Consider the following 13391-nt stretch of genomic DNA (forward strand, 5'->3'; position numbering starts at 1 on the left):
GTGTGTCTGTGTGCATCTGTTGTCCATGTCTCCACGTGTGCACATCTGAGAGTGTACGTGTGTCTGTGTGCATCTGTTGTCCATGTCTCCACGTGTGCACATCTGAGAGTGTACGTGTGTCTGTGTGCATCTGTTGTCCATGTACCTGCATGTGCACGTCTGACAGTGTACGTGTGTCTGTGTGCATCTGTTGTCCATGTCTCCACATGTGCACATCTGAGTAAGTATATCTGTGTGCATGTGTTGTCCATGTATCTGTGTGTGGATACTGGGGGGTTGCAGTAGGGTGCCTGTGTGCACGTGCATGTGCGTTTATGTGCCAGTGTGTACACAGATGTCTGTTACATGTGCATGTCTGAGGAAGTAGGTGTGTCTGTGTATGCGAGCATGTGTGTCAGTGCGTATATCTGTATGCACATCTGTGTGTGTAAGGCCTGAGGCAGTGCCGGGAGTTGAGACAGGGTTTGTGTGTGTATAAACAGACATGCACAAAGCTGTCTTCCCCCGCTGTGCACATGTAAACACGTGCACACTCTACAAGGCCAGGTGGCCGCCAGCCTCATCCACTGGTTTCTCTATGAATTCTTTGGGGGAGCCCTGGGACGAGCTAATGATGACACTTTGCAGGAGCGTTTGGGAGAACAACAGAAGAAAAATGTGAAAGTGCTTTGCAGACTGTAGAGCTGTACCAGCTGTAAGGGATTCTGACATATCCCCCAGTCAGCCCGGATGCATTACCTCTGATACCTGTCCCAGTCCCAGGAGACCCACCATTAGAACCACTCTTTGGGGCCAGCAGGTGACATGGAGGTTAAGGTAGATGGATCCCATGTGGCAGAGTCCTAGACCCAGTGGCTTGAAAAATCACACCAGGCATGTATTTGTGTGTGTCCAAAGTCCCAAGAGGAGAATGGAGAAGGGATTGCAGCGTGGCCATCCTCCCCGGAGGATGATCTCTCCCCTCTCCATCTCCTCTCTCTCCATGAGCACATGCACCCTATAGCAAAACAAAACAAACACGTTGAATCATTCATTTAATTGCGCATTGTCCTCAGAAGCTTCCCGGGAGACTGCAAACGGGTTTTCAGTCAAGGAGAGAAGCCTGACTTACTCTGCACACTCCGTGTTTACTCACAGAGAAGCTCTTGTTCATCCCCACGACAGTCCCGTGGGTGTGTGCTATGCTGCACTTTGCAGACACAGGGCTGACAGGTCAGGTCATCCGCCCAAGGTCAAACAACTAGCAGATGGTAAAGCTGGGTGAAGCTATTACGGATCCAGAACCGCATCCTTCCCACTGCCCCAGCCCCTCAGGCCAGCTCAGGTGGGCTCCAGTGAAGGAACTGGGGCAGGTTTGAGGGGAGCGCACACCCCTGCTCACCCAGGTGATGCCCTTATGAGCACCCACTTGATCCTCCGGGACTCCCCCTGCTCATTCAGGGGCCCAGGCCTGCCTGACACTGTCAAACAGGACAGGCTTCCTGTGCCATGACCGGAGGAGCTGCATCCCGGCCAGTGGGGGTTGTGATGGCATCCGCACCTGTCCCCATGGCGAGGACGAGGACGAGGGCTTGTGCGGTGAGTACCTGCTCGGTCTGGCCCCTGTCCCGGATGGGCCCCAGGGTGGCCCCCTGACCCCCCATACTGAAGCTAGTGCACCCCTGGACATAACAGCCCCTTCATGTCCTCACACCTTCAATTGTCCTAGGGCCTTCAGCCAGGCATGCCGGCCCCCAGCCCCTCCCAGCCATGTACCCATATCCATGCCCACACTAGGGAATGCCTTTAATCTGTGCGTCTCCACTTCCAAATAACTTGTATTCATCCATTAAGGCAAATTCAAGAGTCACCTCCTCTAGGAAGCCTTCCCTGACTCCCACACTAGATTAAGTTCCCTCTTTTGGGCCCCCACAGCCCCTGTGCTTCCTTGAGTCTCAGTCCCACTGGCATGCAGTGTGTCTGCCACCCCCACTCAGACTGTGAGATCCTCTGGGACAGGTCTGGTCTGTTTTACCTTGGGCTCCCGGTTCCTGGCCTAGAAGAGTATCCAGAAGGACTTGCTGAATGAATGAATGGATGAATGGATGGATGAGAGGGAAGACCTGGCCCCAGGCTGTAGAGACCTGAGAGTTCTCAAGAGAGAGGAGCTGGGGCTTCGTGGGTGGGTGTGAATGCACAAACCAATACCTGGACCCGAGACAGAGCCTGGCGAGCTGGACTGGGCAGGTCGGGGAGTGTGCAGGGAGAAACATTACCCCTCAGGCCCTCAAGAGGAGAAATCCTATAGGTCTTCCAGTCTGTCCCCAGCCCCCACAAACCAGCCCTCAGCGAGCCCGGTGAGGCCAGCCAGCCTCTGCTGGCATGCGCCAGGGTGCACAGGCAGCCGCTCCTCATGGGAGGTCTCCTTTGGGAAGTTTTCCGTGTCCTGAGCTTCCCGACCCCCCTCCCCCAGCAGTATCCCTGTTGGGGTCCGCACTGCCTTCTCGGCAACACCTGACCCTTAGACCCTCTCCGTGAGATGGCACAGCGTGGAGTCAGAGAGCGCTGTCCTGAGTGTCCCTTCTCCAGGCCACACCCAGCACTCTCACGGCCTCCCCTCTTGTGTCCCAGTTTCTTGTCCTCCCTGCTCCACGTTCCTCTCCCTGAACAGTCCTAGAAACCTCTGTAGCATTCCTGGTTGGGTCCGACCAAAGGCTTGTCCTCTCAGCCTGAGATTTGCTCTGGTGATGTGGCCTGAGTTTGCATGAGTTTCTGGGGATCCAGCCACACGGCTGCCTGATGCAGAACCCGGTTTCCAGAAATGCCCGACTCCCTCTTGTGGGTGCATGTGAACCGCATACCCTGGGCTCTGGGGCCCAGTGAGGCCCTTCCCCCATCTAGTCTGCTATGCTCTCGCAGAAGGAGGCCTCCTAGAGGCAAAGGCGCTTGAACCTGCACCTGAAGGTGGAGGGCTGCATGGATGAGGTCGGGGGATCTGGGGGGAGGAACAGTGCATGCAGCAGTGGAGGTGGGAACCCAGCCCAGGAAGACAAAGGCGGCTCTGCGGGTTCTCGGGGGCACAAAGAGCACCCTTCTCCTTTTCACTCGGCCTTCTACCCGAAACCCTCTCCTCATGCCTATGCTGACATGGATGAGAGTTGTCCTCAAGTTGGGTAACCTCCAGGGTAGCCAGGACGCTCTGCCTCCAGGTAGCCCCAAGATGGCTGTGGCTGACACGGACTTCCTGCCCAACCACCCTCTGTAGGAGACGTGCCCCAGAGCCTCCCCAGCTTCCTTGTGGCCCGCTGCGGAGACCAGGCCTCCTGGATCTACTCAGACCAAAAGTGTGACGGGACCAACAACTGCGGGGACTGCTCAGACGAGCTGAGTCCAGGTGAGGTCACAGGCGAGGCTGGAGCCGCGGCCAGGCAGGGCCCAGGGCCCAGAGGCTGACCCAGCCCTCTCCTAGGTCCCTACCCCCTGCCTTCCTGGTATCCCAGGAAGTTTTCTGCCCCTGCTTCGATACCTCCAAGATGGAGTCCTCACTACCACTCCATGAGGCTCCTTCGGGAGGTTCATTCTTCTCTGGTGGGGACTTACCTACATGCGCACAGACAATAAAACTCCGGGCCCGGGGGGGAGTCATGCGAGGAGTGCATGCACAGATGTGGTCCAACTGGCACATGAGTCTGGGTTTCCCTTGTCTTCTCTTCCCCTCCCAGCAACCCTGTGAGGAGAGTGGGCAGGAATCACCGGTCCTGATTATTATATCATGTTTATTGTATTATACTATTATAATTATGATATTGTATGATAGGTAGGAAAACCACGGCTCCTAGGAAAGAAGGAACATGACACAAGGAGTGACGGGAAAGGAGCGTGTCTGTAAACCCAGTCTCTTGACTCTAAGTCCGGAGTCCTAATTTCACTGTTCCAGAGTTTCCTTTAAAACCCTGCCTAGGATTCACTCAACAACATGTTCTAAGCACTGTTTGTTGGCAGCAGGGTCTGGTGCCAAGCTCTAGTTAAGGATAGCTGGGAGTCTGGCATGTACCCTACCCCCCCCCCCCCCCCCCCCCCGCCCCGGACTCACATGCTGATGCCAGAAGGAAGTGCTGGGGCCCTGGAGGAATCAGGGAGACTTCCCAGGAGAGGCGGCATGTGAGCAGGCCTGAGAGAACAGCCACTATTTCAACAGGCAGAGCTGGGAGTGCGAGGAGGAATGCTGGAGGCCCAGGGTACAGGGTGGGTTATGTGGCTGGAGGCTGGATGAGGGAAGGAAGAGCTGGAACAGACTCTATGCACCCCTTAATATTTGAATGCTGCGTCTTTCTTTACTTTCAACAACCTTGAGCAGACAGGGAACCAGGCTCAGACAGGGTGAGCGAGGTCATGCAACCAGTGAGGTTTGGAGCTAGACTCTCTGCTGCAGGAAAACCAGAGAGTCAACTCTCATCAGCTGGGGTGGGGCCGTGGGGAGCTATGGCAGGTTTCGGAGCTAGGGAGTGCCCTGGTGCTCGGGGTATTCCAGTACGCAGTAGCTCCTCTTATACGGCTCTTGTCTCCCCAGTGACTGAGTGCCCACCCTGTGGCCCTGGGTGGTGGCGCTGCCCTTCGACTTTCTTCCAGTACTGCGACTGTATCCCGCTGGCTCTCTGCCGGGACCACGTGCAGCACTGCTCCGACTGGTCGGATGAGTACTCCTGCCCTGGACCCTGAGCTCCGCCCTGGCCAGCATGGAAGGCTGGTGGAAATGGCCCTGAAAACTCAGCACTTGAACACTGACTTCCAGAGCTCGAGGGCAGGAAAGAACCTTCAAAGTCGCTAGTGGAATTACACATCGTTCTGAGGAGCAACTGACTCCTCCTTTCAAGTTATTCAGCCTCAGCCCAAAAGCCTCCAGGGACCTGGAGCTTGCTACTGTGGTGGGTAGCTTCTTACAAAGACGAGGGAACTCTGCTTCTGTGATTTTAGTGCTGTTTCTGGGGTCAGAGGGATGCTCTGGGAGTGTCTCTGCGTGTGGATCCTGATCTCGTCACCCCTTGGAGAAGGTAAGTCTGAGGCTTAAACTTTTGATGGTGCAGATGTGAAGCATATGCCTTCCTGCCCCTTTGGCACTCAAGGCAAACATTACTCAGCGCTTTTCTCAACCCAGTCATTCCAGCAGGCCCTACTGATCAGTCACGGGAGATTGCACATGACACATGACACTTGTCATCTTCCCAGTGGGAAGCCGTCCAGGGGGCTCTGAGCTGTCCAGTAGGAGATCTGGACAAAGCAGCTCATGGGGCCCCTCAGCGCCCTCTGCCCATCCTGCTCTCCGTCCTACCACCCCACACTCTCCACCCCTACCCAGCTGTCCAGCCTTGAAGTAGGGGTCCTATTTCAGTCCTGGAGCCTCAGTAAGCGGTGCCTGTGCATACCTTTCCAGCTTCATGATACAGAGGTGGGTAAGGGTGGATAACCCCACCAGACGGATGAGAAAACTGAGCCCTGGAGGGGGAAATGACTTGCCCAGGAGGATATATCACAGTCAGTCTGGACCGGGACTGGGACTCACAGTCCACTGCAGTCCAGCCCCAAAGCTGTGTGATTGTAGCTTGGAGGGGACAGAGTTTCCGTGGGGTATTTTGGGCTGGCCCGGAAGCATAGTGGTAAAGTCCTGTGCGTTGGGAGTTGGAGCCCACATGCCCAACCGTGGTTTAAATTCCAGCTTGGAAAATACACCCGGCTCGTGTGCACACGATGAGATGGAGAAATGGAGGAAAAAGGATTGTGGCATGACCACGTCCCATGGGGGGAAGGGTATTTTCTCTCTCTCTCTGGCAAATGCATGTGCTCTTTGGCGGAAAAAAAAAAAAAAAAGGTATTTTGAGGATCAGAAAGTATCTTACCCTTATTCTGAAAGAGAGATTTGGAATGTGGCCTTCAGGAGTATTTCTGCTGTAAGATAGACACGGCCCATTAGAAATAAGTAAATTTAGTTTTATACATCAGTCTCTTGTGAGGTTTTATTTAGTTATATTTAAAAGTTATGATTTCTGGTTTATATATATTCAATGTATATCTTTGTGGTGTGCAGTATGGTATTTTAAAAGGGTGTATAATAATCAAATCAAGAATGTACACATATTCATTCTCTTCCGCATGGAACATTGCACCATGTCTGCACATTTGATAAGAGTTCTATTAGCTTTTTCCCTAAATACATATTAAGGGCCAGCCCATGGCCTGATGGTTAAGGTGCTGGGCTCCACATGGCGACCACGTAGTTCAAGTTCTAGACCTGGCAGACACAGGCCAGGTCTATGCATACCCAGAAACCCTCAAGGACAGAGTCATGGAAGAGAAAGGATTGTGGTATGGCCATTCCCCTCAGGGGATGCTTTTCCACTTTCCCTCTCTTTCTCTCTGTCTCTCTCTGGCAAGTGCATGTATCCTCTGGCAAATTTAAATACATTAATTAAAATAAAATATGTTATTAAACTATTTTCCTCTGCTGTGGTGTACCATCCAATTGCCTCTTCTTATTTGTGTATACTCTTGAGTCCATTAAAAATTTCCTCAGGGCCAGAAGATGGCATGGTGGTTAAGGTGCAGGATTCCCACATAGCCAACCATGGTTCAAGTCCCAGATCCAGCAGCTTAAAAAACACACCAAGTGCATGTGTGTGCCCAAAGTCCTGAGAGGAAAATGGAAGAGAAGGAACTGCAACATGGCCATCCTCCCTGGGAGGGGGTGCTGGGAGTGATTTCTCACTTTCCCGTTCCCTGTCTCTCTCCAGCAAGTGCACAAATCCTGTGGCAAAAAAAAAAAAAAAAAAAAAAAAAAAGAAAAAGAAAAAGAAAAGAAAAACTAACTAACTAAATAAATAAAGTAACTGCCTCACAGGATCGACAGGTGGCATGGCGGTTAAGGTGGCTGGATCCCACATGACCAAAAGTGCGGTTCAAGTCCTAGACCTGGTGGCTTGAAAAAGCATGCCAGGAACATGTGCGTTTGTGTCCAAAGTCCTGAGAGGAGAATGGAGGAGAGGGATTTTGGTGTGGCCATCCCCACTGGGGGATGATTTCTCTCTCTCTCTCTATCTCTGTAAGTGCACGCACCCTATAGCAAAAATTAAAAACAAAGTAAAAAAAAAAAAATTTCCTCATAAAATCCCCACACACCTCCCCCAAGCAGTTTCATCGTCTACCATTACTCAATTTCTTGTGAGTTTAGAACTGAGAAGGGATGCAAGAGTCTGGTGAGCTGGGTGCATTCGTTGCCCCGTCCATCCGCCCATGCATCCATCTGTTCATCAGATGGTTTCTGCGTCCCTACTGGGGGCCAGGTGAACCAGGTGCTGGTTGCCGGCGAAGAGCCCTGATCTCGGCTCAGGAGGAGCAGGGTGGCTATGGAGGAGGACCCCACCCCATGGAGGGGTGGGCGGGACAGCAGGAGGTGCCAGCTGAGGGAGCCAACGAAGTCCTTTGGCAGGCAGGACCAGGACAACCACATTTTGCCCCTGACCAACCAAGGACCAGCTCTTGGACAGGGGCCCAGGGGTCTGCCCAAGGGAGTCAGCCCTTGGCCTGGCACCTCCAGCTGCATCTGTGCACCTGCAGCACGCACAGGAGCTGCGGGAGCTTCGGAGATGCCTTCGTTCTGACAGAGCCAGGGAGCATCACTTCCCAGAGGAGGGGGATCTGGGCTGGCTCTGGAGGGCCAGGAGAATTCCCCCAGGGAGAGCTGTCTCCATTTCTCAATGGATACCACAGGCTGGGAAGTGGTGTGTGTGAATGAAGGCGTGGAGGGTGAAAGGTGTGGCTCAGTCAGGGAATCTCCCACAGGCAAGGCCAAAGCACAGGTGGGGAAGAGATAGGTGAGAAGAGGTGAGAGGGGCGAGTGGGGGTCATGGAGGGCCTGGCCCATCTCACTTCATCCCAACAGCACTGAGGTGTCATCAAGGGGATTAAGAAGGGAAACAGAATCTTCTATGATTTTTAATGGTCTGAGAAAGAGATGCCAAGGGCTTGGACCAAATGGGCAGAGAAGAGAGGGCGTTTGAGGCTATTTATTGATAGAACTCATGGGCCATAGACCTCCTGAGGGTCAGGGGAGAAGAAACACGGAGAGTCCAGGATGCCTGGGAAGGAGCACCTAGCCTCCCGCCCTGAGTCCTGCCTTCTCCAACAGGGCACTGGTTTTAAGGGGAAGAGGGGGTTGAATTGGTCCCTGAGGAGTAAGACGTTCCAGAAGGAGGTAGTGTGGTGGTTAAGACACTGGATCCCACATGGATGACTCCACAATTCAAGACCTGGACCCAGCAGCTTGAAAATGTGCTGAACATGTATCCATGTGTGCCCCAAATCCCAACAGGATGGAGGAGAAGGGATTGCAGTGTAACTATCTCCCGGGTGGTGGTGGGGTGTAATTTCTTGCTCACTCTCACTTTCTCTCTCTTTCTCTGAAAAGCACATCTGCCCTATGGCAAAAATCTAAAAAATAAAAAAGAAAATTAAAAAAGAAAGAAAAGAAAAGAAAGAAAAGAAAAGATCCACCCCTCCATTCCAACACTCGAACACTAACTCAGTCCTGGACCAAGGAGGCTCTCTGAGTATGGGACATTGACAGCTGGGGAGGGGCCAAGGGAAGCTACCCAAGATGGAACCACGAAGCTGTCTGTCCTTGATAGTGCAGGTGGCTGGAGTGCCCAGTTCCTGGCAGGGGCTGTCGTGCTGTGGTTGGGCCACTCGGGAGAGAGGCAGGTAGAATTTACAGCCATCCAGGCCTGGGTCTCTACGGTGGCCTGACTCTTCTCAGAAAAACGCTCAGAAGCACTGACTCCACGGGTCTCACGTGATTTCACCCTCCCCCAAGCAACTGCACGCGCAGCCCTCAGGGATAAGATGCTTCACTGACAGGATGGGGAAGCCAAGGGCTTGTGACATGTCAGGAGCAGGGCAGGGACTGACAGCCAGGTACACAGGTGACACAGCTGGCACTTACCAAGTGCTCGCTATGAGCCAGGCTCCTGCTAAGGACGAGCTTTGTCCTCCCTCCTGGCCAGCAGCTAGGAGGCCGGGGTTATCAGAGTCGCTAGCATACCTAGCACTCCCCATAGGGAGGCAAGGCAGCCTGCAGAAGGGCACATGACTGTCGGGGTACCAAGCCGAGGACATGGACTCGGAGGTCTGCGCACTCGCATGACAGGTGGCTGTGTTATGTGGTCTCAGGACATCTGGGAGGGGTTCCTAGCACAGGTGATGGCTGTCCAGGCCCTGAAGGAGGTAGGAATGAGCCAGGTGGGCAGGCAGAGGCAATCCAGGTTGAAGAGGTGTGTGGGCTCAGGACAGGATTTAGGGGAGTGCAGGGCAGGGAGGACGCATCGGGCAGCTGAGGCAGGAGCCTGCTGCGTGAGGAAGAGCCCGAGCCTGCGCTGCAGAGGAGGGCCTCGACTCCAAGGGCTATGGTGCCGGCAGAGGTTTTCGGCAGGAGGGAATTGACTCCTTCTGAAGGGGCTGCAAACAAGGGGCTCCCCTGTACATCAGAGGCAAGAATGGGGTGCTAGACTGCCTTGCAGGCTGATGCAGGAAAAATGATGTCTGGAAACAGTAGTGCTTCGCGAAAAGGAAGGGGTGTCAGGTATCATGCCAGGGGCTTAGTGAGCACTGCCCCTGCCGGGCACGACTGCCAACCTTTGGATGTCCTACCTCTGCCAGTTTATTTTCTCAAATCCTCACAACCACACCAAGTATGCAGCTTGGTTATTTGCACTTTTCAGAGGTATAAAGAGATGACGTTGCTTGTCTAAAATCACATAGCCTTTGTTTCAATTTTTAGAAATTTTTGCTACAGGAAATGTGCACTTGCCAGAGACAGAGAAAGAGAGATAAAGTGAGAAAGTATCCCCTAGGGAGGATCGCCATGCCACAATCCCTTCCCCTCCATTCTCTTCTCTGAATTTTGGGCACGCACACATGTGCACCTAGGATGTTTCTCAAGCCACCAGGTCTGGGACTCATACTGCACAGCTGGCCATGTGGGGTCCAGCCGCCTCAACCACCACGTCATTGGCTGGCACCACACAGCTTTTAAGACGAGAGCCAGGATGCAAACACTAATAGGCCCGAATCCAGAGCCCACCACCCCTCCTGGTGGACCACTCTTTCTTCACTAGGACTCACTAGAGTGGAGAACTGGGGCCCAGGTCTAGGGGCTGCAGCCTTTTAATTCACAGGCTGTGGCTGGTGTCAGCAGAAGAGAACGCATTTGTTCCTTTCTTGTTTATTGGTTCATCCTTTCTGAAAGGAGCAGATGCCGTAGCAACCTCCCCAACAGTACTCCATATGGTGGATCCAGAAAGACAGAGGCCAGAGAGGCCCCTCCCCTGGCTCGCAAGAGCAGAGCAGCCTGCAGCGAGAACCCAGGCAGCCAGCGTCAATATTTGCCACCGCCCAGCCTCCCTGGCCCCAGCTCCAAGATCAGTACTTTAAGTATACAGCAGGTTCTTTGCTGTGCAAACACGCAAGGGTAGATTAATGGAATTTAAAGTGGCTCAGGCTTGGCCCCAGGGTTTGGACTGGAAATCTGGTCTGGTTTAACTGTCTGCCGTCACTGTTTGCAGGGGACTCTGCTTTCATCCTTAGACTCACAGACCCACAGATGTTGGAGCTGGTGAGGATCACAGAGCCCGGTCAGGCTTTTGACAAAAGAGGACACTGCTGCCCAGGGAGAAAAGGAGCCAGCCCCAAACTGCATTACCTGGTGGCTACCCAGGGATTCTGAGGGCCACCCAGCAACTCCAGGTTGTGGTACAAGTGTTTTCTCTGAATTCTTTAAGAAAAAAATACACCATGTGTACACACACACACAGGCAGGAAGAGAAACCAGAGACAGAGCAAGAGGACTAATTTACATATAATGCAATCAGATCTTAAACATATAGAGTTCGAGTTTTTTTTGGGGGGAGAAGTTTTTGCTATAGGGCGCATGTGCTCTCCAAAAAGACAGAGACAGAGAGACAGAAAGTAAGAAATCACCCACCAGGGGGATGGCCACACCGCAATCCCTTCTCTTCTATTCTCCTCTCGGGATCTTGGGCACGCATGCACATGCACCCGGCATGAGTTTTAAGCCACTGGGTCTGGGACTCGAACCGCGATTGGCTACATGGGAGTCCAGCGACATAGCCATTACGCCAACTGCTGGTCCCAAGGAGGGGTTTTTTTTGTTGTTGTTGTTTGTTTGTTTGTTTTGAGAGAGAGATTTTTGCTATAGGGCGCGAGCATTTGCCAGACAGAGACAGAGAAACAGAAAGCAAGAAATCATCCCGGGGGGATGGGGGTGGGGTTGGCCACGCTGCAATCTCCTCTCCATTCTCCTCTTGGGGTTTTGGGCACGCATGCACAAGTGCCCAATATGAGTTTAAGTTGCTGGGTCCAGGACTTGAACTGCAGTCGACTATGTGGGAGTCCAGTGATGCAATCATTATACCATCTGCTGGTCCCTCAAGTTGTTTTTGTAAAAACAGCTTTATTGAGGTATATTTGACATATAACAACCTACACATATTTAAAATGTACACTTTCATAAATGTTGACATATGTATGTATGAAGTATCATAAGACAATGAACAATAGTTTCCTCATGCCCTTCCCTCTCAATCCTCCCTAATCTTCATCCCTATGTTCGGGAAACCACAGACTTGTTTTCTGTCAGTATAGAATAGTTTGTACTTTTCTTCTTATTTTTCTTTTCTTAGATTTTTTTTTTTTTGGTCATAGGGTACTTGTGCTTGCGAGAGAGAGACAGCAAGAGGTAGAGATAGAGGGAAAGTGAGAAATCATCTGATTGGCTGATGCTCACTCACGATTTAGAGCATGATCCGCTTTACTCAAAGTCTTCTGACTTAAATGTCAAACTCATTGAAAATACACGTTCCCAGCAGCATCTAGACTGGTGTTTGACCGAAACAGCCACCATATCCTAGCCGACGTGGGATGGAAGACTATCATCATGAATAACCTTCTCTTTAAGCCTCAGCCACCCCTCCCATCTGTAAAATGAAGAGCTTGATAACGTTCTAGTATTTTACAAAGAAATTATTATAATTAGATACCATGTGCATTAGACTTATTAGTTTAACACACTTTCATTCACATCATTTAATTTATATTAATACAACGATTCTGTCAAATAAATTTTGGGGCCAGCAGATGGTGTAGTGGTTACATTGCTGGACTCTCACACAGCTGATCGTGGTTCAAGTCCAGGATCCGGAGGCTTGAAACTCACACCGGGCATGTGTGCATGCATGCCCAAAATCCTGAGGGGAGAATGGAGAAGGGATTATAGTGTGGCCATTCCCCCAGGGGGTTATTTCTCTATTTCTGTCTCTGTCTCTCTGGAGAGCTCACATACCCTATTATCAAAAATCTCTCTTAAAAAAATATTTTTGTCTTCTTAAAAAAAATTGTGTGCACTTGCAGGAGAAGGACAGCAAAGTGAGAAAGCACCCCCCACACACACACAATCCCGCCATAATTGAGCATGGTCATACCACAATCCCTCTCCATTTCTTCTCCCTGTTAGGATTTTGGGCAAGCATGCTTGCACACATGCCCGGTGTGTTTCTCGAGCTGCCAGGTCCAGGATTTAAACTGCATAGTTGTCCATGTGGGATCCAGCCACCTTAACCAGCAGGCAGAGGGGACTTTTGCTACAGAAACTCAAGGAAGACTTTAATGATAGGATGTCAAAATGGACTTACCTGGTAAGGCCAACTAGGAATCCCAGAATGTAACTTCTCTTCTCCAATTGAGAGTACAGATATGATCAGGGCTCAATTCCTGTGTATTAAGAACTACTAATAACTTAGGGCCTGGATCAAATGTTCAAAAAGTAAAGGTAGCACTGTTGGTGGGGATGTAAATTGGTCCAGTCACTGTGGAGAATGATGTGGAGGTTCCTCAAAGACCTGCAAATAGAACTACCATATGATCCAGCAATTCTACTCCTGGGTATCTACCCAAAGAACAGGAGAGCACTCAGTCAGAAAAGCGCTTGCACAACTATTTTCACTGCAGCATTATTCACGATTGCTAAGACATGGAACCAACCCAAATGCCCACAGATGAATGGATTGAAAAATTGTTGGCACAATACTCCATGGAATATTATTCAGCCATAAAAACAACAAGGCCCAGGACCAGCAATTAGCATAATGGCTATGTCACTGGACTCCCACATAGTCGACCACAGTTCGAGTCCCGGGCCCGGCGGCTTAAACTCATGTCGGGTGCACGTGCATGCGTGCCCAAGATCCCGAGAGGAGAATGGAGGAGAAGGGATTGCGGTGGGACCATCCCCCCTGGGGGGTGATTTCTTACTTTCTTATAGCAAAAACCTCTCAAAAAAAAAAAAAAAA

General features: G+C 51.6%; 1 protein-coding gene across 1 annotated transcript in view; it reads left to right on the top strand.

Annotated features, from left to right (window-relative positions):
• Positions 1-4939, top strand: part of LDLRAD1 (low density lipoprotein receptor class A domain containing 1) — a 10670-nt gene extending 5731 nt beyond the window's left edge. The window contains exons 4-6 of the mRNA XM_006149357.1: positions 1441-1578; positions 3245-3373; positions 4550-4939. Coding sequence (XP_006149419.1) covers positions 1441-1578; positions 3245-3373; positions 4550-4698 — 416 coding nt within the window. The 3' untranslated portion in view covers positions 4699-4939. The remainder of the gene's footprint in view (positions 1-1440; positions 1579-3244; positions 3374-4549) is intronic.
• Positions 4940-13391: the final 8452 nt, after the last annotated feature.

The sequence above is a fragment of the Tupaia chinensis genome, unplaced genomic scaffold, assembly GCF_000334495.1.
Source record: "Tupaia chinensis unplaced genomic scaffold, TupChi_1.0 Scaffold000259_1, whole genome shotgun sequence".
Classification (NCBI taxonomy): domain Eukaryota; kingdom Metazoa; phylum Chordata; class Mammalia; order Scandentia; family Tupaiidae; genus Tupaia; species Tupaia belangeri.